This window comes from Equus caballus, chromosome 13, assembly GCF_041296265.1.
Source record: "Equus caballus isolate H_3958 breed thoroughbred chromosome 13, TB-T2T, whole genome shotgun sequence".
NCBI classification, from domain to species: domain Eukaryota; kingdom Metazoa; phylum Chordata; class Mammalia; order Perissodactyla; family Equidae; genus Equus; species Equus caballus.
This window is the reverse complement of record NC_091696.1, coordinates 1,783,747-1,807,935: the sequence shown is the minus strand read 5'-3', so window position 1 is coordinate 1,807,935 and position 24,189 is coordinate 1,783,747. Positions and strand designations below refer to the sequence as shown.

Below are 24,189 nucleotides of genomic sequence, written 5' to 3'. Positions count from 1 at the left end.
TCATAACAGCCCCTGCGCAACTGCGTTCTCTTAACGCGGTGCCCTGGTTCGTACGCTCGTCACTCTGAAGTCATCTTATTGATGACCTGGCTTCCCCATGGTTTTGTCCTCCATCGGGGGGCTGTCTGACCCTGTGCCCAGTGTGTGCCCGGTGCCCAGTGTGTGTTTATTGAATTCAGGAAGACTTCTCGAAGGAGATGTTCATTGTTAAATATATTTTTGGTACCTTTGTTCTTTTTTGATTCCTACACTGTTACTCACTGTTTTAATAAAGCAAACTGTGTTGATCGACAGTGTGTCAGCCTTCCCGGGGGCACGTGGGCAGACAGTGCTGGTGTGCTTACGTGGGTCCTGAGTTGGCGCAGGTTCTCGTGGGCTGTGGCTCGTTTGCAGAGGGAGCCCCTTGGGCACCGCCAAGTGTTGTGCTCTGTGCCGAGTCTGCTGGTCCTTATTCTTGCCCTCAGTTCTCCTCTGCTCGCAGAGCCTGTGTGGCCGTGTTTCCTCTTGTTGACTTACAGTGATGCTTCTCAGTGGTCTGGATTTTCCTGTTGGCTTGACCGTCCTGCTGTTGTCCCCTGGGGAGGCCACAGGGGAGTGCAGTCACCAGAAGGTTGGCTGGTGAGGGTGCGGTCCCAGCTAAGGGTGGCGGTTCCGCGCCTGAATGTCCACTGGGCTTGCTGTCCTGGGGCCTCTGCTCAGGGACGGCCTCCCCAGGCCTCTGCTTCCCTCTCTGACCACTTGTGGCCTGGGAGCCACTCAGTCTCCACGGCATTCTTGCAGCTCCCCTCCATTCTGTGTGGCTCTTGTAGCGTTGTTCTGAGGACAGCCTCAACCCCCCATGTCCTACTTCTTGGCGGGTACTTGGCTGTGGTCCACAGGTAGCATCTTCGGTCAGTTGCTGGAGTGGTGCATGGTGTGGGGGTTAGGGAAGGAATTCCAGGCCAAGAGACGAGGGCAGGGTGTGGAGGGAGAACTGTGCAGAGCGTGCCGGGACTGGCGAGCGTCTGAGGTGACGGGACGTGGGACACCGTAGACACTTTGTGGGAAGGGATGTTGTTGGGGCACAGGTGTGGAGGCCCAGGTGCAAGGCCAGGCCTTTCTTGACCAGCAGCTGGTCTTGCTCCTGAGGCCACCTGTCACTGTGACCCAGTCTCTTTCTGTTGGCCTGTGGGAAATGTGAGGCAGGGCTCGGGCTGGCGCGCTCTGGGGTTGGGTTGAGGGGTGGTGTCTGGTCTGCCCCGGTCGTGTGTTCTGCGGGGGACGATGGCTCTGTCTCTGTCCTCTGGAGGGGACAGGCTCTTGTGAGGGCATTTGTCCCATCCGTTTCTGTGTGAGAGGCCCACCTCCATCGTGCGCCAGGAGCCTCAGAGAGCGGCTCTGTCTGTCCCGCTCTGCTTTCAGACCATCAGCGCACTCAAGGGGAGGGTCTCCGAATTGCAGTGGAGTGTGATGAACCAGGAGATGCAGGTGAGGAGCCTGGAGTCGGAGAAGCAGGAGCTGAAGGAGCAGCTGGACTTGCAGCACAAGTGAGTGCGTGGGCAGTGGGCGGGGCCCCTTGCCAGGCGAGCCTGCCCACCACCCTGGACTGAGTCAGCCTGAAGGGGTGTGTCCTGAGCTGGACGTCAAGTTGTTAATGGTGCAGAAGGCCACAGACAGGAGGACCCACGCTTGTTGTCGCGTGCCCTCTGGTCTGGGCACCCAGTGTCCATGAACATCATGTGTGCTAAAGCTCCGAGGATCTACACATGCCCTTCAGATGCTATCCTCCTCGTCCACAGGCTGTCGGGGACAGACACTGGGGTCTCTGAAGCCAGAACAATAAGTGCCAGGACGATAAGTGCCAGGACAGAGCAGTGATTGAAATGTCCCAAGCACAAGAGGAGGGAGCAGTCATTTCTTCTCTCCCCGGAGAGTGGGGTGCCTGCTCGGAGAGAGCTCCTGGGGAAGAGAATTGTGTTTGAGCTGGATTTTAAAGGCTTGTGGGACGTCCCCTGGGGCAGGCGGGATGTGGTTAGGAAAGGACATTTCAGGCAGAGGGAGCATTGTGAGCAAAGGCACCGAGGTGTGAAAGAGCTTGCCTGGAGGTGAGGGCAGAAGGCTGGATACTCTCCCCGGGAATTTGGCCTTGACTTCAGCAGCTGTTGTCTTAGGAGCGTCCTGGCTGCTCAGTGGAGTCAGGGGTCAGTTGTGAGTGCGTCCTTGGCTGTGGCTGTCCCAGGGCCAGCGGAAGCTGCAGTCGTGAGCAGCTGTAGGTGGGAGGAGAGCTGTGCAGCACCAGGGCTGGAGAGGACCCTGCAGGTGTTCTGGACTTACCTGCCCTGTCCCCATGAGCAGACTGAGGCCACAGAGCCACTGACAGGGACCGGCGTCTGGGATCCTGGGGTGTCCCTGCACGGAGTGTGTGTGTGCATGCATGTGTGCGTGTGTGTGCGTGTGTGCCAACGCTGGAGAGCTTCTAGGATGAGGGAATCGTTGGCCTCACCACATACCTGTTTCTGCACATGATGCGCTTTTCTCTTCATAGAAAATGGCAGGAAGCGAATCAGAAGATTCAGGAACTCCAGGCCAGCCAGGAGGTGAGGGCAGACCAGGAGCAGAGGATTAAGGTGAGCTGCTCCGGGGCAGGGCCCGGCCTGAGTCTGGGAGACGTCCCAGTGGTGGGCCCAGCCGTCCTGCCCGCCGAGGTGTTTCTGAGCTGGGGGCGTGCTCAGAGGCATCTGGGGACAGTCAGCTGCCTCTGCCCGCTGTAGCCATTTGCACTGCTTGATTGTTGGGGGCTGGGATGGCGCTGTGAATCAGAGACAGTTCCTGCTCCCAGGGAGTGTATGAAGACGGCAGCAAACACACAAAGGAAAAGTCAACATATGATGGCTTCAGGCCCTGAGGAGTGCCGTGAAGCGGGTATGCTAGCTCAGGGAGGGCGGAACACCTGCTGGCGTCAGACGGCTGGCATGGACGAGGCCAGCTCTCAGAGCAGGTTGGCCTGACTTTGCTGCGGGAGGATGCTGCTATGGAGACGCACTGCCTGTAGAGTGACGGCCAAGCTCCGGGCCCTGCCGTATGACTGGGGGCTCCTTCCTGCCGTCCTGGCTCTGTCTCATCTGCATCCCTCTCCAGCTGTGCTCGCCTTGTCAGGTCTCAGACTCCCTGCTCCCTGCTCCGGTCTTCCACTGCTGCTCTCTGTGGCTTCGGTGATTCCCTATCCCCCCTTCCCAGCCCTCACCACTTCACACACCCTCAGCGTGTCTTCCCTGCCCCTCGTCTGCAGCCCTCGGCCCGCTTCTCAGTATTTGCTGCGTGGCCTGATGTCTGTTTTTCCCACCAGACTCTAGGCTCTTCCCTGCAGAGACCTCATCTGTCTTCTCCATCACCCTGTTCCTGCTGCTTGTTGCAGTACCTGGACAGCGATGGGCCCCATTAGTGTTTGTCGAATGACTGACTGATTTGATCCTAGTCTCATACTCTGAGCCTTTCTTTGACTTGTCACTAACGGATGCCACCTATCTCCATTGTGTCCTAAGGGGACTAGAGACTGTAAGGAAAAGGCTGTCCTCACTGTGGAAAAGACTCAGTCATTACATGTGTGCTGCTAGAGGGACAGAAGCAGATCTTGCGTGAGGAGTGGGATGTTTACTGATCTGTCTGTTCAGGGAACCTCTGCTGACTGTCCTTGTGCCAGATGTCCGCTAGGGTCCTGCCTCCAAGGACAGCACAGTGCAGCGGCATGACGCCAGCCTGTGGTGCACTGTGGGGGCTACCCTAGAAGTGTACACTGAGTTCGCAGCACAGAGGGGCACACCTGGTGCAGCCCGGGCAGGCTTCCCAGGGGAGGGGGCTGGCTCCCATGGAGGCCGCTGAGGACCTGGGTCAGTTTGGCTTGTGTCAGAGAACTTTGTGGTATCCGTGACTTTCTCCTCTCTGTCCCTGGCCTCCGTCAGGATTTGGAGCAGAAGCTGTCCCTGCAGGAGCAGGATGCTGTGATTGTGAAGAACATGAAGTCTGAGCTGGTGCGGCTGCCGAAGATGGAGAGGGAGCTGAAGCAGCTGCGGGAGGAGAACGTCCACCTGCGGTGAGGCGCGCCTGGGCCGTGGGCTGGAGCCTTCCTGGCTTAGAGCTCAGGAGCGTGGGCCTGCAGCCCCCTGGGGGCGGTGTCTGTGCTCCTAGGGCTCCTGGACTCGTCCTGGGATGTGCGGCTGTTTGAGTGACTGTTTCTGGCCCTGCCAGGGAGATGCGAGAGACCAACGGGCTGCTCAGGGAGGAACTGGAGGGGCTGCGGCGGAAGCTGGGGCGTCAGGAGAAGATGCAGGAAAACCTGGTTGACCTGGAGCTGGAGAAGGAGGTGAGGACCAAGCCGGTGGGCTCTTCTCTGCGGGGTGTCCTCTGTGTCTAGACCCTGGACGTTTCAGTCCGACGTTCCAGCCGTCACCTGAAATACCGAAGCTGCTGTGCTGGTGTGGTGGGCAGAGTAGTGGCCTCCTGAGATGGCCACGTCCTGATCCCCAGAATTGTGAATCTGTTGTTTTACGTGGCAGAGGGGGACTGAGCTGTGCCGGTCAGCTGGCCAGTGGTAGGGAGGCGCCCCTGTGTTGTCCGGGTTGGCCATTGTGAGCACAGGTCCCCACAGGAGCAAGGGCGGGTGGAGGAGGTCAGAGCTGCATCGTGTGAGGAGGACTCGGCCCGCTGCTGCTGGTGGCGTTGAAGATGGAGGAAGGGGCTGTGAGCCGGGGAGCGTGGGCACCTCTGGAGGCTGGAAAGGGAACGATTCTCCCCTGAGAGCTCCAGCAGGAGCGCAGCCCTGCCGCCACCTTGATCTTAGACCAGCGAGACCCGGGTGGTCGGACTTCTGACCCACACTGCTGTAAGATAGTGGATTTGTGGTTCTGGGTCACTCAGTAGCAATAGGAAAACTGAAACAGATGGGGTGTCAGAGAGAGGACATGGTGTGTGGGACCTGAACAAACGCTGTGCCCGCCCAGAGACGTAAAGGGACACCTGTGCTAAGTTTCTTCTCCCTGTGTCTGCTGTTGGGACTCGAGGGGGCCTTTCGTGGGATGATGTTGTAGAGGTGGTCATGGGACGTCAGTGCTGAAAGCGTCCCGCAGTCTTCTGGGCAGATGAGGAGACAGGTTCAGAGAAGCTCTCTGTCTTGCCCAGTACATAGGAGTTTGGACCAGAACTTTGGCCTCTTGGCTCCTGGCCCAGGGTCTTTCTGTCCTTCCGCACTGCTTCACCTCGCCTCTCTGGTTTGCCTGGCTTAAACCATGTCACCACTTCCTGATCGTTCGCACAGTCCAGTGGGAGAGTAGAAGTTACTCTACTGTCTTCAGTGCTGTCAGCTGCTCCACCCGTTGGGTTCACTGCCAGCCGAGGGCGTCAGAGGGCAAGAGCAGAGTTCCGCTCAGTTCCTGGCTTCTGTAGGAACTTAGCCTGGAAAGACAACTCTGGAGCTGAACAGTTTTTTTCTGTGGATATAGTTTATTTTGAAACTGGTTAAGATTTTGGCTCTGGACTCACACTGCCTAGTTTTAAATCCTGCTGTGGATGCTTGCTGGCTGTGTGACTCTGGGTGAGTTACTTAACTTCTCTGTGTGTTCACTTCTCTGTGTGTACAATGAGAGAAATAACAGCATTGGCTGTAGTGATGAAATTGTTAACCAGGCACGTGTCCGGCGCATAACGGGCTCAGGAGATATTTGAGTGACTGAATGAATGCATTCATAGCACTGCACTCGGCTCCGGGCAGAGGCAACAGGAGGCCAAAGGCAGGTGGTTCCTGCCCTCACATTGCTCACATTCTGGAAGGTGACGAGACTCACGGGGCTCTGGGGGATGTGGGTCAGTGTGGAGCAGCTGTGAGATGCAAGGGCCAGCCTGCGGGCAGTCCCGGGCAGGGTGTGCCCACCTCCTCCTGTTCTTCGGGGCTGGCTGCCTCCCGCAGGGGCCATGGGTCCCAGTCGGCAGTGTTGGGTGGGGGAATTTGGCTGTAGGGCTGCTGAGTCCGCCTGCCCTGGGTCTTGGTGTCCTCAGGAGCACCTGGAAGATGGGGAGGTGGCAGGTCCTCGTGGTCAGGGCCCAGCGTCTACTCCCTGGGCACAGACTCCTACAGGAGCGTCCCTGAGGCTGTTCGCTCCCCACCTGCATTCCTTTCAGCCGGCTGGGTCTCACAGGATTTCTGGGACCAGGAGCAGACGTGGAGCTTTTGTGCATTTCAGTCAGAGCTGAGTGCAGGCCCTCCAGAGGACCAGGGAGCCTTCCTGTCGTCCTCATCACCGTCAGTTTCTCGTGATGATGCTGGGTCTGGGCATCGATGTGCATGTGGTGGATGAGGACGGTCGGTGGGGATCTGGTGTGAAGGACAGCCGGAAGGTCGTGGGGTCCTCAGACAGGAGGCGGCGGGGGGCAGAGCTCTAAGTCTCCTCCTCCGTGTCTTTTCAGAGGCTGCTGGCGAAGCTGCAGAGCTGGGAGAGACTGGACCAGACCACGGGCCTGAGCATCAGGTAGGCGGCGGCGCTGGTGCCTCTCGAGTCCTCGCCTTCCCCTGCGCAGGGTGGGCCTGCCCCCAGTTCCCGCCAGCAGAGGCCCTGTCAGGGCTGCTGGGGAGCTTCTGCCGCGTGTGGCCGCTGTGACCAAGGTCTCTCGCAGCGGGAGGGAGCGGAGCTCAGGGGCTCTCCCCGCTGGAGCCACAGTGACCTCTCCTTCTGAGGTCGGGGCGTTCGCAGCCAGGTGGTGCTGGGCATTTGATGGCCCTGTGCTGTGGGGTTCGTTAAGGGTCTCTTTTTCGTATATGCTGAGGAAATGCTCTCTTCTGGGGGAAGTCATTCCTTATGAGGTGATTGTAAGGTGGGGGATGACCTGAGGTTTTAGGGTAAAAACGGAAAACGCCACAACAGAGGATTGTTGCCCCAGTCGGGCCTGCAGCAGCCTCCTCAGCTTGTCTTGGAGCTGCTGCCGCGGGCGAGTGGCAGGATGCTGAGTGGGAGGGCCAGGGCGGGGTGGTCCTTGCCTCTGCTCCCTGCTGCCCATCTCGTCTGTTCTGCCACCGTCCTGCTGGGGTGCCGCTGCCCCTCTTTCTCGGCATTGCTCTGCTGCTGCCTGTCCCTCAGGCCCCGGGACCTGGGGACGCCCTACAGACCGGCCTGCCCCAGCAGCTGTGGTGATGCCTGTTTGCTGCAGCCTGGGGGGCGGTGGAAGACTGCTCATTCTGGATTAGTCCTTGGAGCCTGGGGCACGGGGCCTGCGGTGTTTAAAGAGCCTTTTGTTTTATCTGCGCCTGTGATTGTAACTGTAGCTTCTTGGTGTCCTTCCTGCTGCTCTGGAAAACTGGGCCAAGACTGAGAAGCTTCTTTAAAGAGCTGTCCTGTAATTACCCTGTCGACTGCTGGTTCTGGAACCAGCGACTGCTCCGTGGGCGTTATTGACTCCAGTTGTCTGTCTTCGTTTTCCTTTTGCCTCGCTGAGTCGCAGAGGACAGATGAGGCTGCTGTTTCCCCTTGAACTCCGGCTGCAGAGCCCAGACTCCCGTAGTGCTGGCTCCAGGGGGACCTGAACGTTTGTGTTTCCTCCTGTTCTCTGGGCTTGGGAACTCGCGGGAGAGCTTCCCTCCTGCTCCCGGGAGATTCCCGTCAGAGGAGGAACCTCCGGGACTTCCTTCTTGTGCGAGGTCAGGGACCCACGCGTGCCTGGTCAGTCTGGCTGCTGGACTGTTGGAGCACCCAGCGTGTGCACAGAGCACCCGGCATCTGTCAGGCCAGCAGGGCTGGTGCACAGCCAGCTCCGTCTGGCCAGGATGGAAAGGGCAGCTGCTCCTCAAGCCCTTTGGTCCCACATCCACCCCTGAGGCCCCGCCCCTGAGTGTGGCCGGCACGCAGGCGGGCGGACTTTTGCAGGCTGACTGCCAGCTGGGGCGGGCGTCTGCTCAGGCAGAGTTCTGGGGTGCTCACTCAGCCTGCCCTTCGTGGCCAGGCCCTTGGTGGGGGGTGGTCCTGCAGGCTGGCAGAGGCAGGGGCAGCCTGTGCCCATGGTCAGCTTGGGGTTGGGCAGGAGAGGAGGGGCCTGCCTCCATGGTGGGAAAACAGATGGCGTAGCAGAGGCTGGGATCTCGCCCTGCTCTCCCACTGCCGGCGTGCCCTCTTCCAGTCTCTGCCCGGCTCTGGGCCAGCTCTCTGGTCACTGGAGAGGAAGTGCACTGCCTTCCTCACTCTGCTCGTGGAGATTAACACCCCCGTGCGCTTCACAAGTGCCTTACAGACTGCAGAGGGGCCTGCTGTGTCCCTTCTGAGGGCCAGCGCTGCCTTCGAGAGAGGCACGTGGAGCGGCCTTGGTGCCCCGTCTCCTGCGGCCCCTTGGTGGGGATTTTCCTTCACGGGCTTTGTGGCCGGTTGTGCCTGGGCCGCTTCCGGGGCCACCTTGGAAACCTCAGCTCCTGCTCCTCACCTTTCCTGGCCCCGCTAGGCATTTGGGGCACCCGTCACCTCCAGCGACTTGTGCTCTGCTTAAGTGGGTATGTGTGTCGGATAAGAGGCGTGGGTCGCAGACCTGTGGTGTGGGGTGTGAGTGTGACCTGTTCTTGGAATCACCTGGAGAGCTTGGTACAAACGTGGACGCCTGGGCTGGAGCCAGGCCCCGTGGGTCAGCCCCTCCAGGCGCTGCACTTGAGTCTCGGGATGGCCTTGAATACTTTGAGGAGTTTGGCTATGTCTTTTTGCTGGGTTTTGGGCAGTTATTCGAGATTTCCGAGCAGGGGGTGACTTGGCGGAGCTCCCAGTTAATAAGTTGAATATGGGGGTGGGAAGCGGCCGGGGAGACTGAGGACGCAGGGAAATGTTGGGGCTCCATGCTGCACCTGGGGTCCCTGCAGGGGGGCGTGAGCAGGAGAGGGGCACTGTTTCGGGAGGCGGGTGGACAAGGAGGGAGCTGCTGTCTGGGGGCCTCTGTCTGGTGGCCAGAGGTGGGATCTGCCAGGAGCGGCTCCAGGGTGGGCGCCCTCCACCCCTCGTGGAGTCAGCGCAGCGGGCGGGCATGGGCCGTCTCAGACCCTGTTAAACTGCGGCTGGACATCTGTCTGGCCCCAGCTTGGCCCCTGTTTGTTGTGGGGTCTCTTTTACGCCTCAGTTTCCACATCTGTAAATGGAAGGGCTTTTCTAGAACGTTGATTTCTCACCATGAGTTCGTGATCCGTCTGAGAATCTGATGACAGTCGCCGACTTTCTCCTCATGCACAGGCACATCTGTGTGGGTGCGCGTAGACGCCGTGTTGCGTGTAGTTCGGGTCCCACTCCCGAATGTGGTCAGCCAGCCCCAGCTGGCGGCAGTGAGTTGTAGTCCAGCGGGCGCAGGGCAGCAGGAGCTCGAGGGGCTGGAGGGCATTTGCACCTGGCCTGGTGGGCTTGAGTCTATTGGGCCCTTAGGCCCAGGCTGCCATAATTTTGGGACTGAGGCTGCACATTTGGGGCATGTCGTGACCCCAGCCTCCTGCCTGTGTCCAGTGTCTCCGTGGGTTTCTGAGAGCTGCCACCACTAGGTGGCATACCCCCCTTGGTGATCCTGGTTCCTCGCGGCCCAGGGAGCTGCTGGGTTCCACGGAGTGGCACCGGTCCGTTTGGACTCCAGGTTTTAGGCCCTCTGCCCTTCCACCATGGGACTTCCTTGCCAAACCGGGCTTTGGTGAGCAGGGGTGTGTGGAGCCTGTGGTCCTACAGTTCCTGCCTGCCTCTGGGCAGCCAGCGGCCTCTGTTGACTGTCCCACACCTACTCTGTGCTTGACCAGGCTCCTTAAGATCCTCACAGCCCTGGGGTCTGTGAGCTTCTGGTGCTTTAAACCAAGTATTCCCTGTGTGGGCTCTCCTCTCCGGACAGGGCCTGTGGCTGCGCTCCGCTTCTCAGAGGGCTCTGTGGCCTCGGGAAGGTTAGGAACAGGGATCAGTTCTAACCCATGGAGAGACCGAACCCCTGAACAGTCTACATGGCGTGACACTGGTCACCCTCTTCGTAGTTTGGCATTTCTTACATCCTGAGGAGCCAGAGATGCTAGGAGAGGTGGATCAACCAGTGAGAACCTCCAGGGAAGCCCCCGGGCTGAGTTCCTTCTCCGCCCTTGGTGTTGCCTGACTCCTCGTCTCCAGCGCATGGGTCATGTGGGTTGGAGGCAGTCTGGGCCTCACGACTTTGGGAGTCATGGTGCTGGCGGAGGAGGGGGGCCTGTGTGCTCGTGGTGGACGCTGGTGTGGGCAGCAGGGTGGGCGAGCTTGGTGGTGGGCCATGCTTGTCCCAGGGCTTTGAGAGTCGGGCTGAGGGATTCAGCAGCCGCACAGAGGGACCGTGGTGTGTGGAGACTGCGACGTGCTGAACTTCGTCCCTCAGAAGTGTGGCCTCTCTGGGGAATGGCATGAGGTACTGAAGGTGGACCCCAGGAGACGTCCTTTGAGGCCTCTCTGGGGAATGGCATGAGGTACTGAAGGTGGACCCCAGGAGACGTCCTTTGAGGCCTCTCTGGGGAATGGCATGAGGTACTGAAGGTGGACCCCAGGAGACGTCCTTTGAGGTCTCTGTCACCTAGGCAGGACTGCGTGGGGCACTGGAGAAGAAGGAAGAACTGAGGGAGGCCGGATGGAAAAATTATCTTCAGAAAATTAACTAATGTAACTTACTATTTCAGTAGAATACAGGGGAGAAACGTGTGATCATCTCAATAGATACAGGAGAAGCATTTGTAAAAATCCAGCACCCATTCCGCTGAAAAGCCCGCAAACTAGGCAAAGAAGGGAACTTCCTCTGCCACATGACTGTCATCTGCAAACCCTACTGCTAGAGGTGCTCTGGTGGACGAAGGCTCCCAGCACTGGGGCGAGGCGGGGCGTCTGCACTCACCCCTCCCGGCTCACAGTGTGGGAGGTCCTACCCGCTGCAGCGGGGGAGAGAAAAGATGCGCAGACGGAGAGGAAGAACAGAGACGCTCTATCTGGAGATGGTGTAATTATGTAGAAAATCCCAGGGAATCAGAAAAAACCACTAGAACTAACAAGAGAGTTTAACAGGTTCACAGAATACAAGGAAAATACACAAAAGTAGATTGAGTTTCTGTATCCTAACAACAAACAATTGGAAGTACATGCCAATTACAGTAGCATCAAAAAAGATGAAATACTTGGGGATAAATGTAACAAAATATGTGTAAGATCTGTACACTGGAACCTACAAGATGTTGCTGAGAGAAATTAAAGAAAACCTAATGACGATATTGGTGGTCTAGTGGTTAAGATCCGGTGTTCTTACCCCCCCAGCCTGGGTTCGTGTCCCTGTCAGGGAACCACGCTACCCACCTGTCGGTTGTCAGACTGTGGCGGCTGTGTGTTGCTCTGAAGCTGAAAGCTCTGCCACCGTTATTTCAAATACCAGCAGGGTCACCCGTGGTGGACGGGTTTCACTGGAGCTTCCAGACTCAGACAGACTAGAAGAAGGACCTGGCCACCCACTTCTGAAAAATTGGCCATGAAAACCCTGTGAATAGCCGTGGAGCATCGTCTGACACAGCGCCGGAAGATGAGAGGATGGCGCCAAAAGACCGGGCAGGGTTCCGCTCTGTTGGGAGTCGGAAATCAACTCGACCACACCAACGACAAAATAATAATATAAATAAACCGTGTTCGTGGATCGGAAGGCTCAATATTGTGAAGATGTCAGTTTGCTGAAACTGATCCGTACGTTCAGTGCAGGCCCCGTCAGAGCCCCAGCAGGCTTTTTGTAGAAGTCGACAAGCGGATTCTGAGATTTCTGTAGAAATGGACACGACCTAGAATAGTTGTAACGGTTTTGAAGAACAAGTTAGAGGCCTTACGATGGCTGACTTCAGGACACACTATAAACCGCATTAATCGAGACAGTGGCAGTGTGAGGACAGACATAGAAATCAATGGGGCAGGATAGAAAGTTCAGGAATAACCCGAGACTGTAGAGTCAACTGATTTTCGTCAAAGCTGACAAGATAATTCAGTGGGGAGAGATGTCTTTTCAACAGATGGTGCTGAAACAACGAGACATCCACACGGACAAATACCGATACCTCATACTGGACGCAAAATTTTACTCACTGGGGCGTAGACCTGAATGTAAAAGCTGAAACTTCTGGAAGCTTGGATTTGGCAAAGAGTTCTTAGGACACAAAAAGTATGAACCGTAAATGAAGAAAACTGATGTTGGACTTCACCAAAATGAAAAACTTTTGCTCTCAAAAGACACAAGAAACAGAAGAGGCAAGTCATGGACAAGGAGGAAATACATACACTGCATATGCCTGACTGAGGACTTGTATCCGGAATATATAAAGAGTTCTTCTGGAAGCTGGCCTCAGGGCCTGATGGTTGAGTTTGGTGCGCTCTGCTTTGGCAGGCCGGGTTTGGTTCCCAGGTGCGGACCTGCACTACTTGGCGGTGGCCATGTTATGCTGGTGACTCACATACAAAATAGAATAAGATTGTCACAGATGTTAGCTCCTCTTTTTGCTGAGGAAGATTGGCAACAGATGTTAGCTCAGAGCAAATCTTCCTCAGCAAAAAACAAAAAAAAAAAGAATTTTTCCAAATCAATAAGATGACCTGATTAAAAAAATAGGCAAAAGACTTTGAACAGATAACTTTAGAAAAGAAAATATACAAATGGTACATAAGGACATGAAAGATCATTGACATCATGAGTGGAATACAAATTAAGGTGACAGTGAAATATTATTACAGATCCAATGGAATGGTTAAAATTAAAAAGATTGGCCATCCCAGGGCTGCCCTGGTGGCGTAGTGGTTAAGTTCATGCTCTCTGCTTCAGTGGCCTGGGGTTCGTGGGTTCAGATCCTAGGTGCAGACCTAGCACCGCTTGTCAAGCCACACTGTGGTGGCATCCCACATAAAATAGAGGAAGATGGGCATAGATGTTAGCTCAGTGACACTCTTCCTTAAGCAAAAAGAGGAAGATTGGCAACAGATGTTAGCTCAGGGCCAATCTTCCTCACAAAGGAAAAAAAAAGAGAAAAAAGAAAAAAACCTGATCATCCCAACTGTTGGTGAAAATGTGGAGCAACTGGAACTCTCCTCCATGGCTGGTATGAGTGGAAAATGGCAAAGCCACTTTGGAGATAGTTTGGCAACTTTCTGTACATTAGGACCCAGCAGTTCCTTTCCTAGATATTTACCCAAGAGAAATGAAAATGTGACCTTCCAAAGACATGTCCTTGAAGGTTCATGGCAGCTTTACTCATAATAGCAGGTGGAAATAGTGGAAATGTCCCTCGGTCGGTGGATGGGTGAGTGGCTCTGGTGGGCCCCGACAATGGCATACTACCGAGCAGTAAGAAGGAACGGACAGCTGCTCTGTAGGAAACACAGATCTCTCTCACTGAGCGCGAGAAGCCAGACTTGCTGAGTTCACACCATATGATGCCATTTATTTGGAATTTTAAGAAAGGCACAACTGACCTGTAATGACAGAAAGCAGATGAGGGGCTCCTTAAGTCTCTGGTTGGGGTATGCTTGGGGGCCTGTGGGCCCTCATGGGGTGCTGGAGATGGCCTGTGACTCGGTCATGGTGGCAGCTGCATGGGTGTGTGTGCCCTTGTGTGTAAGCCACACCTCGGTCAGGCTGGTCCGTGAGCCCTGAGGAGTGAGCTGCCGTGATCAGCTGTGAGGGGCGGGAAGCCTCGGGGGTGGCGTGGACTGAAGTCGGGTGTGGGTGGGCTTGTGCTTTTTAAAGCCTTCATTTTGAGAAGGAACCCGTCCCCTGAGCTTGTCGAAGGCCTGTGGGCAGCGGGACGAGCCCAGGCTCTGTCTGCCAGTTTGCCTGTGTCTTGGGGACTTCGGACAAGAGCCGTGGGGATGGCTCTGCGTGAGACCAGCTGTGGGCTGTAGAAGATGCGCTAATTTCAGATGGTTGATTGGAGCAGAACAAGGGCGGGGAGGAGCCGGAAAGCGGAAGCGGGCTTCATCCCTCCCCATCTGTGGGGTCCTCCCCAGGCTTCCCTGGGCCACGGCTGCCTGGCGGGCAGCTGGGGGATGCTGCTCCCGCCCCCAGGCAGTCTGGGCGGGCGGTGCCTGCTGAGGGCCCGTGTCTTCCTGGAGCTGTGTGTGAACACGCAGGCTCTCTGACTGGGGCTCCTTCTGCAGCTCCACCCTCAGCCTTCTGTTTTCACAGCGAGTCCAGCAGCAGTTCTGCCCGGCACAGACAGCTCTACCGAGTTACTTTACAGCGTCCCAGCGTTCTGCAGTGTGGACGGACTCGGGGCTACTTTAGCCCCCTCTCAACGGACGTTGAGGTTGTTTCCAGTGGAGTGCAGCTTTCCTTTTTTTCCCGATAAGCAGTGCCGTATTGGTTGGATAAATTCTTAGAAGTCAAATTTTCACCTCGAAAGATAAATACCTTTGGAATTGATAGATACTGCTACGTTGCGTCCCAAAAATGTTGTCCTTCTTTACATTTGCATCGTAGTATATGTGCACTTCACTTACGTGGGAGCAGAGATTTCAAGGCACGTGAGGAGGGCAGGGCTGTCCAGTGGTTTGGCTTTTCACAAGTTTACTCAGCAGTTCATACTGGGGACCTTAGTAAACAGGCATGGGAGGCATGTTGAGCCCGATGGGTCAGCCTCCCATTTTGTAGAGGAGATAGTTGGCTCGTGGCAGGGATGCGCCTCTGTGGTTTGGCTCCTCCCCTGTCCCTTTGGGCCTGATCCTGGCCTGTTTCAGTCAGGCAAGGGTGGGCGTGATACCTGTCAGTCAGCCTGCAGGTTGGAGGGGATTGAGGGGGTGTGGAGGATGCTGGTGCCGGGGAGACGGAAGGGCAGGCAGGTGTGCTGGCTCTGAAGCCTGCAGCTGCACCCCTGAAACTGCTGACCCGTCACCTGGAGTGAAAGTTGGGAACCGACAAGTGCTGACCTGGACACTTCCCCAAAACGTTTGTAGGCTGGCCAGATATCAGTTCTTGGGGACTAGTTTCCCTTGACGTGCGAGGCCGATTAGGAGGACAGTGATGGGCAGGGTGTAGTTTTCTTCCAAGAAGGGGTCTTACTGACCAAACTAGACTTCTTTATTACCCTAGTTACTGTGTTCGCGATTTCTGATTACCTAGGTATCGGGTTGGTCGGTACCAGGAGCGCTGTTGGTGCTGGGGAAGGTGGCGAGCTGTCAAGCATCTGGGTCCGTCTTAACTGGGCTTGGTTTGGTTTTCTTTGAAGGTGCGAAAGGAGGAGGAAGGAAGAATGGTTTACCTTCTGTATACTTGTGAGCAGGCCCTTTCTTCTGTCTTGCATGCTCGTGCCTCGGCGGGCTTGGCCATGTTCATTCTTATTGTTCATTCCTTCACTCATGTGTTCACCACGAGCTCATCTCATGGAGCCTGGGGTCTGGAGAGGGGCCTTCAACCACATCTGGCGCCTCCCTCGGGCCTGTGCATCTGTGATGCGTTGGCTCCCGGAACGTGTGTCCTTCCCACAGAGGTGTGCGGGCAGAGGCCGGAGACTTCTCTTCGCATCCTCGTGGAGGCCAACGATGAAAGCAGTTGTTTCCCTGCATTGACTCTTGGCCGTTAAATAGCGGGTCATTGTCCTGGCGGCTGAGTCCCGGCTTCTCTCTGCCTTGGAAGCTGTCTGTGTCTTTACCGGTTATCCTCAGTCTTAAGACTTGTGACTTCAGAGCAGGGGCTTGTGTTCGGAGCCTCTGTGCCTGGCATCCAGGGGGCATTTAATAATCAGTGCACGGGTGAGTGAGGGTGTTGTAGCTGCTTTGTTTTTGTGCATTTGCGTCTGTGGTTAGTGGTGACTTAGGGTGGGGCCTCTTTTGTCTTGCTTGGCTGCTGTGACAAGGCCCTTGTGTTATTCACGCTGTTGTGTCCCAGTGGGGATCAGAAAACAAGTGTAGAGAGAGCTCCCTGACAACTGTCGTTCTTTTAGCTGCAGCCTCACCCAGGGCTCCGGGAGCAGCCCCTGCCCTTCTCCCGCTCGCTGCTGGGGTTTCCGATGTGAGTTTGCAGCAGTGTTCGCTGGCCTCTGCCTGCTCGCACCAGTGGACATGTGCAGCCAGGTGTGGAGGGAGCATGACGGGCTCGCTCTCCCGCAGCGGGCCCAGCTGTGGCTGCCTGAGCGAGCCGGAGGGGAAGTTGCTGCTTGGCCAGTAGCTCTGACAGAGACCCCAGTCTGGGCCCAGTGCTGTCCCCTCGGACTCGCATGCTCAGGGCAGGCCATGTGGCCGTGGGCCTTATAGCACTGTGGGGAAGATAAGAGAAATGTTCTCCAGCAGAAACTCTCCGGACTCTTTGGGGCCGTGCCCCCGCATGTGCTCGCCCTGGGCCCTGGAGACAGCAGGCACTCAGTGAAGCAGGTCCCGGGTGGCAGTGTGTCTGTAGTTCTGTGCCTCTCATCTTGCTCTCGAAGCACTTTCGGGGGCTTTTCTCCCAGCTTTGTAGATATGGCACTTCTACTTCTGTACCTCCTTTTAAATTGATTAGGATCTAAAGCCAGATAGTAAAAGGACTTAGACAAATTAGGCAATGCTGGATTCCCAGGGGATTGTTTTAGAGCAGGAGGCGGCATCTCTGGTGTCCTGACTGAGTCACACTTGGCAAGTGCTTCCTTAAGTCCTGTTTGGCCCCAGACCTCCTGGGGATGTGGGAAGATCCAGGCTTCGCCCTTGTTGGTGCCCAGGTCCCCCAGTCCCCAGGCAGCATCGGGCGTGTCTTGAGAGAGGACCAAAAGGGAGGAGGCTGCTGGGGTGGCTGCTGGCAAAGGGACGTGTGAGGAGGACTTGGCCGGGGCTGAGCGCAGGTGAGCAGGAGAGCTGAGGCCTCCTCTGAGCAGCCCCCCAGGGCCTGTCCTGCCTGGGAGATTTTCCCAGCAGCCACCATGGCCTTTGGAGAGCCAGTCTCGGGCAGGCTGCAGGGAACAGTTGGGAGGTATGGCAGTCGCATTTGGCCTGGGCTTCCCCGCCTGACAGCCTGAGTGTTACCTTTGAGGCCTGGAGGAGTGGCCTGTACTGCATTACCCAGGGTCATCCAGGGGTTAACTGCATGCAACCCGATCACTGGTGTCCTTTCTCATGGCCAGTGTCATTTGTGTCAGAAGCTGAAAGTCCTCTTCCTTCTGCCCAGCTTGGCTTCAGTTCTCTCGAGGGCAGAGCAGATGTCCCCTCAGTTTTGAGCATCCCAGAGTCTAGGGTCGGTCAGGCCCATAGCCAACTCCTCCCAAGGCTCCGGCGCCCTCTTCTCCTTGGTGAACTGGCCGCCTGGGAACATGGGCTCTGATTCTGCTGAGACCAGTGGGGGGCCAGGGGTGGGGGCCTGAAGGGTGGGCTGGCCTTCATTAGCATTAAGTGACTGAAATTGGGGAGCTTGCGTGCCTGAGCCACGTCAGGGAGAACAGGTTCTTGTTAGTGGAGGAGAAGAGCATGATCATTTAAGTAACAGAGGACCACAGCTCAGGGCTGTTTCGGGGCTGCCGATGGATTTGGAGATCTGATTCACTCCTGTTTTTCCTCTGTAGCGTTCCCGTGTCACCGCGGTGCAGAGGCCTGGCCTCCCTGTAACCGAGTGTTTGCATTTGGGCATCTCGGGATCGGGGTACTGAGACAGCCATCGATGCCTCTGCGCCACACCCACTGCAGCTCTGACACTGCGCAGGCTTGTTTCAGGCCCCGATGGTTATGGGCATGGTGTCTGGGCCCGTCTGGCAAACACCTCCTCAGACTACTGCGTGTGGCCCCAGCAACGCACAGGCTCTGGCTGTCGCCACGATGGGCTCTCATCTAACAGGAACCGGCCCTTGGCAGGCGGGAGTCCTAAGGATGAGAAGAAAATGTCCCAGGTCACGGGGAGGGGAGAACCAGCGTGGCTGGGTCCTGGGGAGGCGATGAGGGTAGAGATAGGCGACGGCGGCCCCTTGGGGTTTGGCGCTGCTGTGGCAGAGGCGGGCCCGGGAGGCGTCGCTCTGGAGCTGTAGTTCCTCCTCCCCTCGGCCTGTCTGGGGTGCACCCTGGGAGGGTGGGTGGCGGGAGGCATGAGTGGGATCGTTCTCACACAGACCCTTGGCCTTGTGCAGGGCTCTGGTCAGTGGCTCCTCTTGCCCTTACGTCTTTGTGAGGGTTTGGTTTCATGGAGGATTTGTTGCCAGTGGCCCAAGAGAGCTCTCTGTCCCCTTCATTTTGGGCACTGTGTGCCCTAAAGCTGGAGGACGAGGAACTCTGTTTTAAAGTTCTTTGCATTCCTGAGCATGTCAAGCACGTCCTGCATCAGGTTCCACTTACGGCCTGGACGTTTCCTGTGCAGAATGTCCATTCTCCTGTCTGTAGCAGGTCCCTCTCAGGGCCTGGGTGTCTGGTGACTCCTGGCTTTGTGACAGCTGTGACAACGCCTTGTGTCTCCCGGGCCCCTGCTCGTCCAGGCTGCAGTGCAGGCTGGGGCACCGCGTGGAAGAACCCTCTGCAAGAGTGAGTTCAGGGTCCAGGATGATGGTCCCGCTTAAGTAAATGGCAAGGTTGGCTTTCAGACAACCTTCCATAAATAGTATTTCATTTGAGATGTGGACAAATCCAGGAAGAGTAGAAGAAAGCAAGCTGTTGAAATTTAAAAAAATCGTTTTAGAAACTAACCTAAGGCCAAAAAGCCCCAGCAGCCCAGCAGCGTGGTGACGCCTAACGTCCGCATGGAGGGTTGGTGGGGGGACTGGCTGCGCTCTCCATGGAGGCGGAACTCTGCTATGTCCTGAGGGGACCTGGGTTGCGTACGTATCCCCTCGTCAGTGTCCTGGGAGGAGGATCTCAGGTAAAGTTTCTTTGAGATAAAATTTATGTTACAAAATAGGTAAAAAAGAGAAAAACAGTGGGGGTGGAGAGTGGGAGGAATTAGATGAAACAAGAATGGCAGAATCTTGATCATTTTGAACCTGTGTCGTGCAGGAAGTTGATCGTACTGTGATGTTCACTCTGTGTGTGCTTGGAGTTTCTCTAATAGGCTTCTTCCTTTCACCCTCCTGTTACTGCTCAGCCTCTGAAGGTGCTGGGGATCCAGGCTCCACCGTTCGTCATCCCCTCGCCCGTGAGCTCTCGGGCCAGTCTGATTCATCCTCGTGTCTCTGGGCCCACCTGAAGAGGGTGCAGCATATCGAGTGGAACAAAGGACCGGCCTTTGTCCTGGAAGCAGCCAGCTGCCCTTTCAGGAGGTGGACACATTAAAAGCTGCTGTTTGACTTGGCCACCCCTTCTCAAGGCCAGTGCTTGAGAGCCTCAAGGTGAAGGGCAGAGGTGATGCCAGAGGAGCTGCTGCCTCTCACCGCAGATGCTCTTTCAGGCTGCTATTTGTGCTCCTTTGGGTGGAAAATGAACTGTTTGGATTTCCCTGGGGAGAGTTCAGAGGAACATAAGCTCCCGGAACCCACCAGTAGCTGGAGCAGGAGAGGGCATCTCTGTCTGTAGCCCGTTCAGGGACTGCTGCTGCTTCTGAGGCTCCCAGATCTTGGGGGCTCGTGGTGGGAACCACACCTTGGCTTTGGGTCCCGTCCGTGCTCTTTCTGGCCTCTGTACATTTGGGCAGCTTGTACCCTTCTCAGGAGCCTGGTGTTTGAGCCAGATGACCTCTGAGGACCGCACTGGGCTCCCTCCCTGGGTTGCCAAGTTTCAGATAGAGTGCCTGTGGGAAGGACTTTAGTAACATGTTGATGTTTCAGACGTTTGTGAGAATTTTCAGAACTAACTGGGCAGAATGCTCCCCTTCCAGCTCCAGCCGTTCCCTGGGCTGTTGCCCAAGGCGTGGGACCACCTTCACCCCAGTCGTGGTGGCCAGTTCACTGAGGCACAGGTTGCCTTCTGGCTCTCAGGAAAGATAAGGATATTCCGCTGTCCAAGGAAAGCAGTGCAGTGTACGGTCTAAATTTCGTGAACTCCCAAGAATTTGGTGTATATTCTGACATCCCCAACTGTTTGGCTTTGGAGAGTTTTAAACTCACGTGGGAGAGTTGGGGAAGCTTTTTCAGTTAAACAGATATTTTAAAAAGATGATCAATAGGGGCTACAGATTAGAGTTATTAAAACTACCTCTTATTAATTCAAGAGCTTTTATAACAATAAGTTAAACGATAGCTTTCAGAAATAGCTGAGTAGTTTCTTTTTTTTTTTAAACAGAGAAGTCTTATATATTCCCAGCACTGAAGCAGCTGGACCAGAGATGGTATGAGTGGGTCATCCTGATATATCAGTTTGGATGCTACCACTTGTCTGTACATGCGAGTTCCTGACACTTTGCATGAAGAGAGTTCACTGGTAGTTCCAAAGCAGACTTGGACGAGCCCCTGCTCTGGGCGAGGTTCTGGGCGAGGCTGAGTGGAGCTGGTGGGTGACACATCTGAGCGGGTCATCCCTGTGCCCTCCGACCTGCGGTCTAGTAAGGAGAGGAAACCCAGCACTGAGGGGTGGGGCAGGGTGGCCCCCCACTGGGGGAGATGGGCAGGGAGGCTCGAGCCGGGTGGCAGGCAGGGAGGTGGTATGTAAGAGGACTCCAGAAGAGGTGTGGAGGTGTTGAAGGATGGGTGGGTTGTTGACAAGTGCAGAGGTGAAGGGTAGAGGGGAGAGTGTGCTGGAAAGCCAGGAGAGCAGGGCTCCACGAGGGGCAGGTGCACAGTCTCTCCGGAGGACGGGGTGGTCCCGTGTGGCCGGGCCCTTTGTGTGAGCAGTTCTGGGAGGGCAGGGCCTGGCATGGGTTTTGCTGAGCAGGCAGTGAGGAGCCTAATTTTGGGGCAGGGGAATTAGGCTTTTCTCCCGAGCTCTCCAGTCTGGTTTGTGTGACAGGTGTCGTACTTGCTGGGGAGGTGGTATCAGAGTAATACCTTGAGACTATTAATTTTTCACATGGCCTTGCATACTGCATTTTCATTTTATTTCTAATGGTTGTGTCTTGAGCTTCCCCTCTTGCCGTGATTGGGGTCTTTATTTGAGGGCATGTCTGCTCACAGTGACGGGCACTAACGTGGTCGGGGTGCCAGGCATCTTTGGGCACAAATGCTGATGCCTCAGGCGATAGGGAAGTTGATTGGGTGTTTTGTCTGACCTGTGGGAAACAGTCATGGAGAGACTCCTGTCATTGCAGATCCATAAGGTGCTGGAGAAACTGGTTTGAACAGGTGATGCATTCACGTGGCTTGGCATTCAAATGACACGACAGATCAACAGGGACGAGGTCTTCTCTTGCCCCTCCAGCCAGCAATCTCCCTGTAGACAATAGCATTACTAATTTTTGGTGCATTTTTCCACAATACTTTATGCGTGTGTAAGCTGATGCATGTGCCAGTGCATTTCCCCTTTCACTCCCGTTGTAGGGTATTACATGCCCTGTCCCGCAGCTTGCTCTTCATGCTTAACACACCCTCACACTCTTTCCATGGCACACAGAGATCACTTTCTTAAAGGTCTTTCATATTTTATTGTATCAATATCATGCAGTTAGGGGCCAGTGCAGGAGACTTCCCTCACTTCTGAGGTTGGGGGGTCCCCAGGGCCACCCTTAGGGTCAGTGATTCGCTGGAAGGGCTCACAGAGTTCCCTGAAAGCTTTGCACTCACAGTTATGGTTTATTACAGGGAAGGAAATAATCCTGTTGAGCTTTGAACAGAGCAAGCTCAGGTGGGGGGATTGGATAAATTGTCTTGTTCCCCATCCTTAATTTAGTACAATCAGCCTCACTTCTGAGGAGATAAACCTTGTTCCAGCCAGCTCGCTTTAATGGCTTGTTCATTAGCACCAATAGAATGAGGCCTTTTCTCAAGAGGCCTGTTTTTTGTTGATCAATAATTCCATCTGCTTTATTGGCAGTGTTTTTCTTGCCTGAGGAAGGGCCCTAGAACCCTTTGCTGGAAGCCGTACTTGTGTGTCATGTCAGCCTTTGTTAATTGGTGGTGGGACTTCTAGGTCACAGGCTGTCCCTGGCGACGGTCCTTGGTGTCGGTCCCATCACACTCGTGTTGGGGAGGCTGTGGGCAGAATGTGCAGTGGCCCTGGGGTGGCCTGGCTGAGCCTGGGCCTCACAGGGCAGTGGTCGTGCGTAGGACTCAGCCAGCCTGGCATGTGGTCCTGGCCCTTTTGGGAGCTACACACTCTTGAAAGCACCACACAGACAGTATGAAGGAGTGGCCGGGGCCAGGAGAGTGGCGTCTTGTGCTCTGGGAGCTTTCAGGGGGCCTTGACCTAGGGGAGGGGCTTCTGTGGCATGTGGCTGGGGTAAATCTGAAGGGTTGCGTTAATTGGTGGAGAGGGGAGGGCTTCTGCCGAAGGCTCATGGGCGAGAAAGAAGGATGAGTACAGAGGACAGGGCAGAGGTGGCCTGGGCAGGCTGAGACACGGGCCGAGAGATGGCAGACAGTTGTGTTCCATCAACCCGAGTGGCCCCGGGGGCCACACTGAGAGGTTTGTCTTCGTTGATGACTGTTGAATCCGTTCACCAGCTGTGACATGGCCAGCTTTGAGATGACCACTTGGCTCCAGTTTGGAGCAGGAGTGGCACAGGGACAGAGTTGCTGGGAGGTGAGAGAGGGGAGCTGGGGAGGGTGGGGGCTTTGGGAGGGTGCAGGTAGATGGGACTGCAGCAGGGACAGGGTGGTTCTTAGGAAGGGACAGCTTGTGGCCTCTGTTTGGGACACTTGCATTTGAAGCGTCATTGAAACAGTCAGAAGGCGTTGTCAGATGTGTACAGTGTGACGGTGAGGTCTGACGGTGAGGTTTAAATGGGAGTCACTTATGTATGGTCACTGATGGGCGTGGCCGAGCTGGCCTGAGGAGCAGACAGTGGGGGACTCGGCCTCGGGGCCTGGGGACCAGGGCCTCCCCCCGCTGAGGCTCTGCGGAGGAGGGGCCTCTGCGGAGGAGGGGGTTCCGTGGAGGAGGGGGCTCTGCGGAGGAGGGGGCTCTGAGGAGGGGGCTGCGGAGGAGGGGGTTCCGTGGAGGAGGGGGTTCTGTGGAGGAGGGGGCTCTGCGGAGGAGGGGGTTCCGTGGAGGAGGGGGTTCCGTGGAGGAGGGGGCTGCGGAGGAGGGGGTTCCGTGGAGGAGGGGGTTCCGTGGAGGAGGGGGCTCTGCGGAGGAGGGGGTTCCGTGGAGGAGGGGGTTCCGTGGAGGAGGGGGTTCCGTGGAGGAGGGGGCTCTGCGGAGGAGGGGGCTCTGCGGAGGAGGGGGTTCCGTGGAGGAGGGGGCTCCGTGGAGGAGGGGGCTCTGTGGAGGGGGCTGCGGAGGAGGGGGTTCCGTGGAGGAGGGGGTTCCGTGGAGGAGGGGGCTCTGTGGAGGAGGGGGCTCTGCGGAGGAGGGGGTTCCGTGGAGGAGGGGGTTCCGTGGAGGAGGGGGCTCTGCGCAGGAGGGGGCTCTGTGGAGGGGGCTGCGGAGGAGGGGGTTCCGTGGAGGAGGGGGCTCTGCGGAGGAGGGGGTTCCGTGGAGGAGGGGGCTCTGTGGAGGAGGGGGTTCCGTGGAGGAGGGGGCTCTGCGGAGGAGGGGGTTCCGTGGAGGAGGGGGTTCCGTGGAGGAGGGGCCTCTGCGGAGGAGGGGGTTCCGTGGAGGAGGGGGCTCTGCGGAGGAGGGGGCTCTGTGGAGGGGGCTGCGGAGGAGGGGGTTCCGTGGAGGAGGAGGCTTGCCCCTGTGGGGGCTTTGGCTTCCTCATCTCCAGAAAGAGAATGGCACCCTCCACCCATCTGTGCTCCACGCATAGGCGGACCAGTTGGCCTGTGGTGATCAGCATTGGTTGTCAGTCTCTGTCCCCTGGTGGGGAGGACGATGCCTTGGAGCAAGGAGGCCTTGGGACACACCTGGGGCCCGCACCTCCTGGGAGGTGGGACATGGCCTTTCTTTGGGTCTCCTGTGTTCAGTCTGGGTAGAAAGCTTCCTGCCTGTTCTGCCCCTGACCTTCTGCTTACCTGTATCCTCGAAGGTTAGAGGTGCCAGAGGGCTTGGGGTGGGCCACACAGAGCCAGCAAGCCTGCCCCAGGAGGAGGGTGCCGAGCCCACGCATGGGTGTCTGGGCTGTGGCCGCGACACTCCTGAAGACTTAGGCTTTGAAACTTGAGAGAGAAGGTGACGAGACCCTAATGGATTCTGTGTTTTTAGGAAAAACCTGGAATCAGTTGTTTCCTACAGCAGTTTTGAAAGCGCTGACCTCAGCTCTTAGCACGCAGCTCTCGGGGCTCTTTTTCAAATG

The 24,189-nt window shown here is 56.5% G+C and overlaps 1 protein-coding gene across 6 annotated transcripts in view; it reads left to right on the top strand.

Moving 5' to 3' along the window:
* Positions 1-24,189, top strand: part of MAD1L1 (mitotic arrest deficient 1 like 1) — a 420,727-nt gene that overhangs the window by 10,179 nt on the left and 386,359 nt on the right. For all 6 annotated transcript variants that reach the window (XR_011424443.1, XM_001490482.5, XM_023655119.2 and 3 more), the window contains exons 5-9: positions 1,402-1,526; positions 2,525-2,606; positions 3,939-4,069; positions 4,225-4,339; positions 6,436-6,497. Coding sequence is in view for 5 of the 6 variants with exons in the window: in XM_001490482.5 (XP_001490532.1) it covers positions 1,402-1,526; positions 2,525-2,606; positions 3,939-4,069; positions 4,225-4,339; positions 6,436-6,497 (515 nt within the window). In the remaining variant the exon portion in view is untranslated. The remainder of the gene's footprint in view (positions 1-1,401; positions 1,527-2,524; positions 2,607-3,938; positions 4,070-4,224; positions 4,340-6,435; positions 6,498-24,189) is intronic.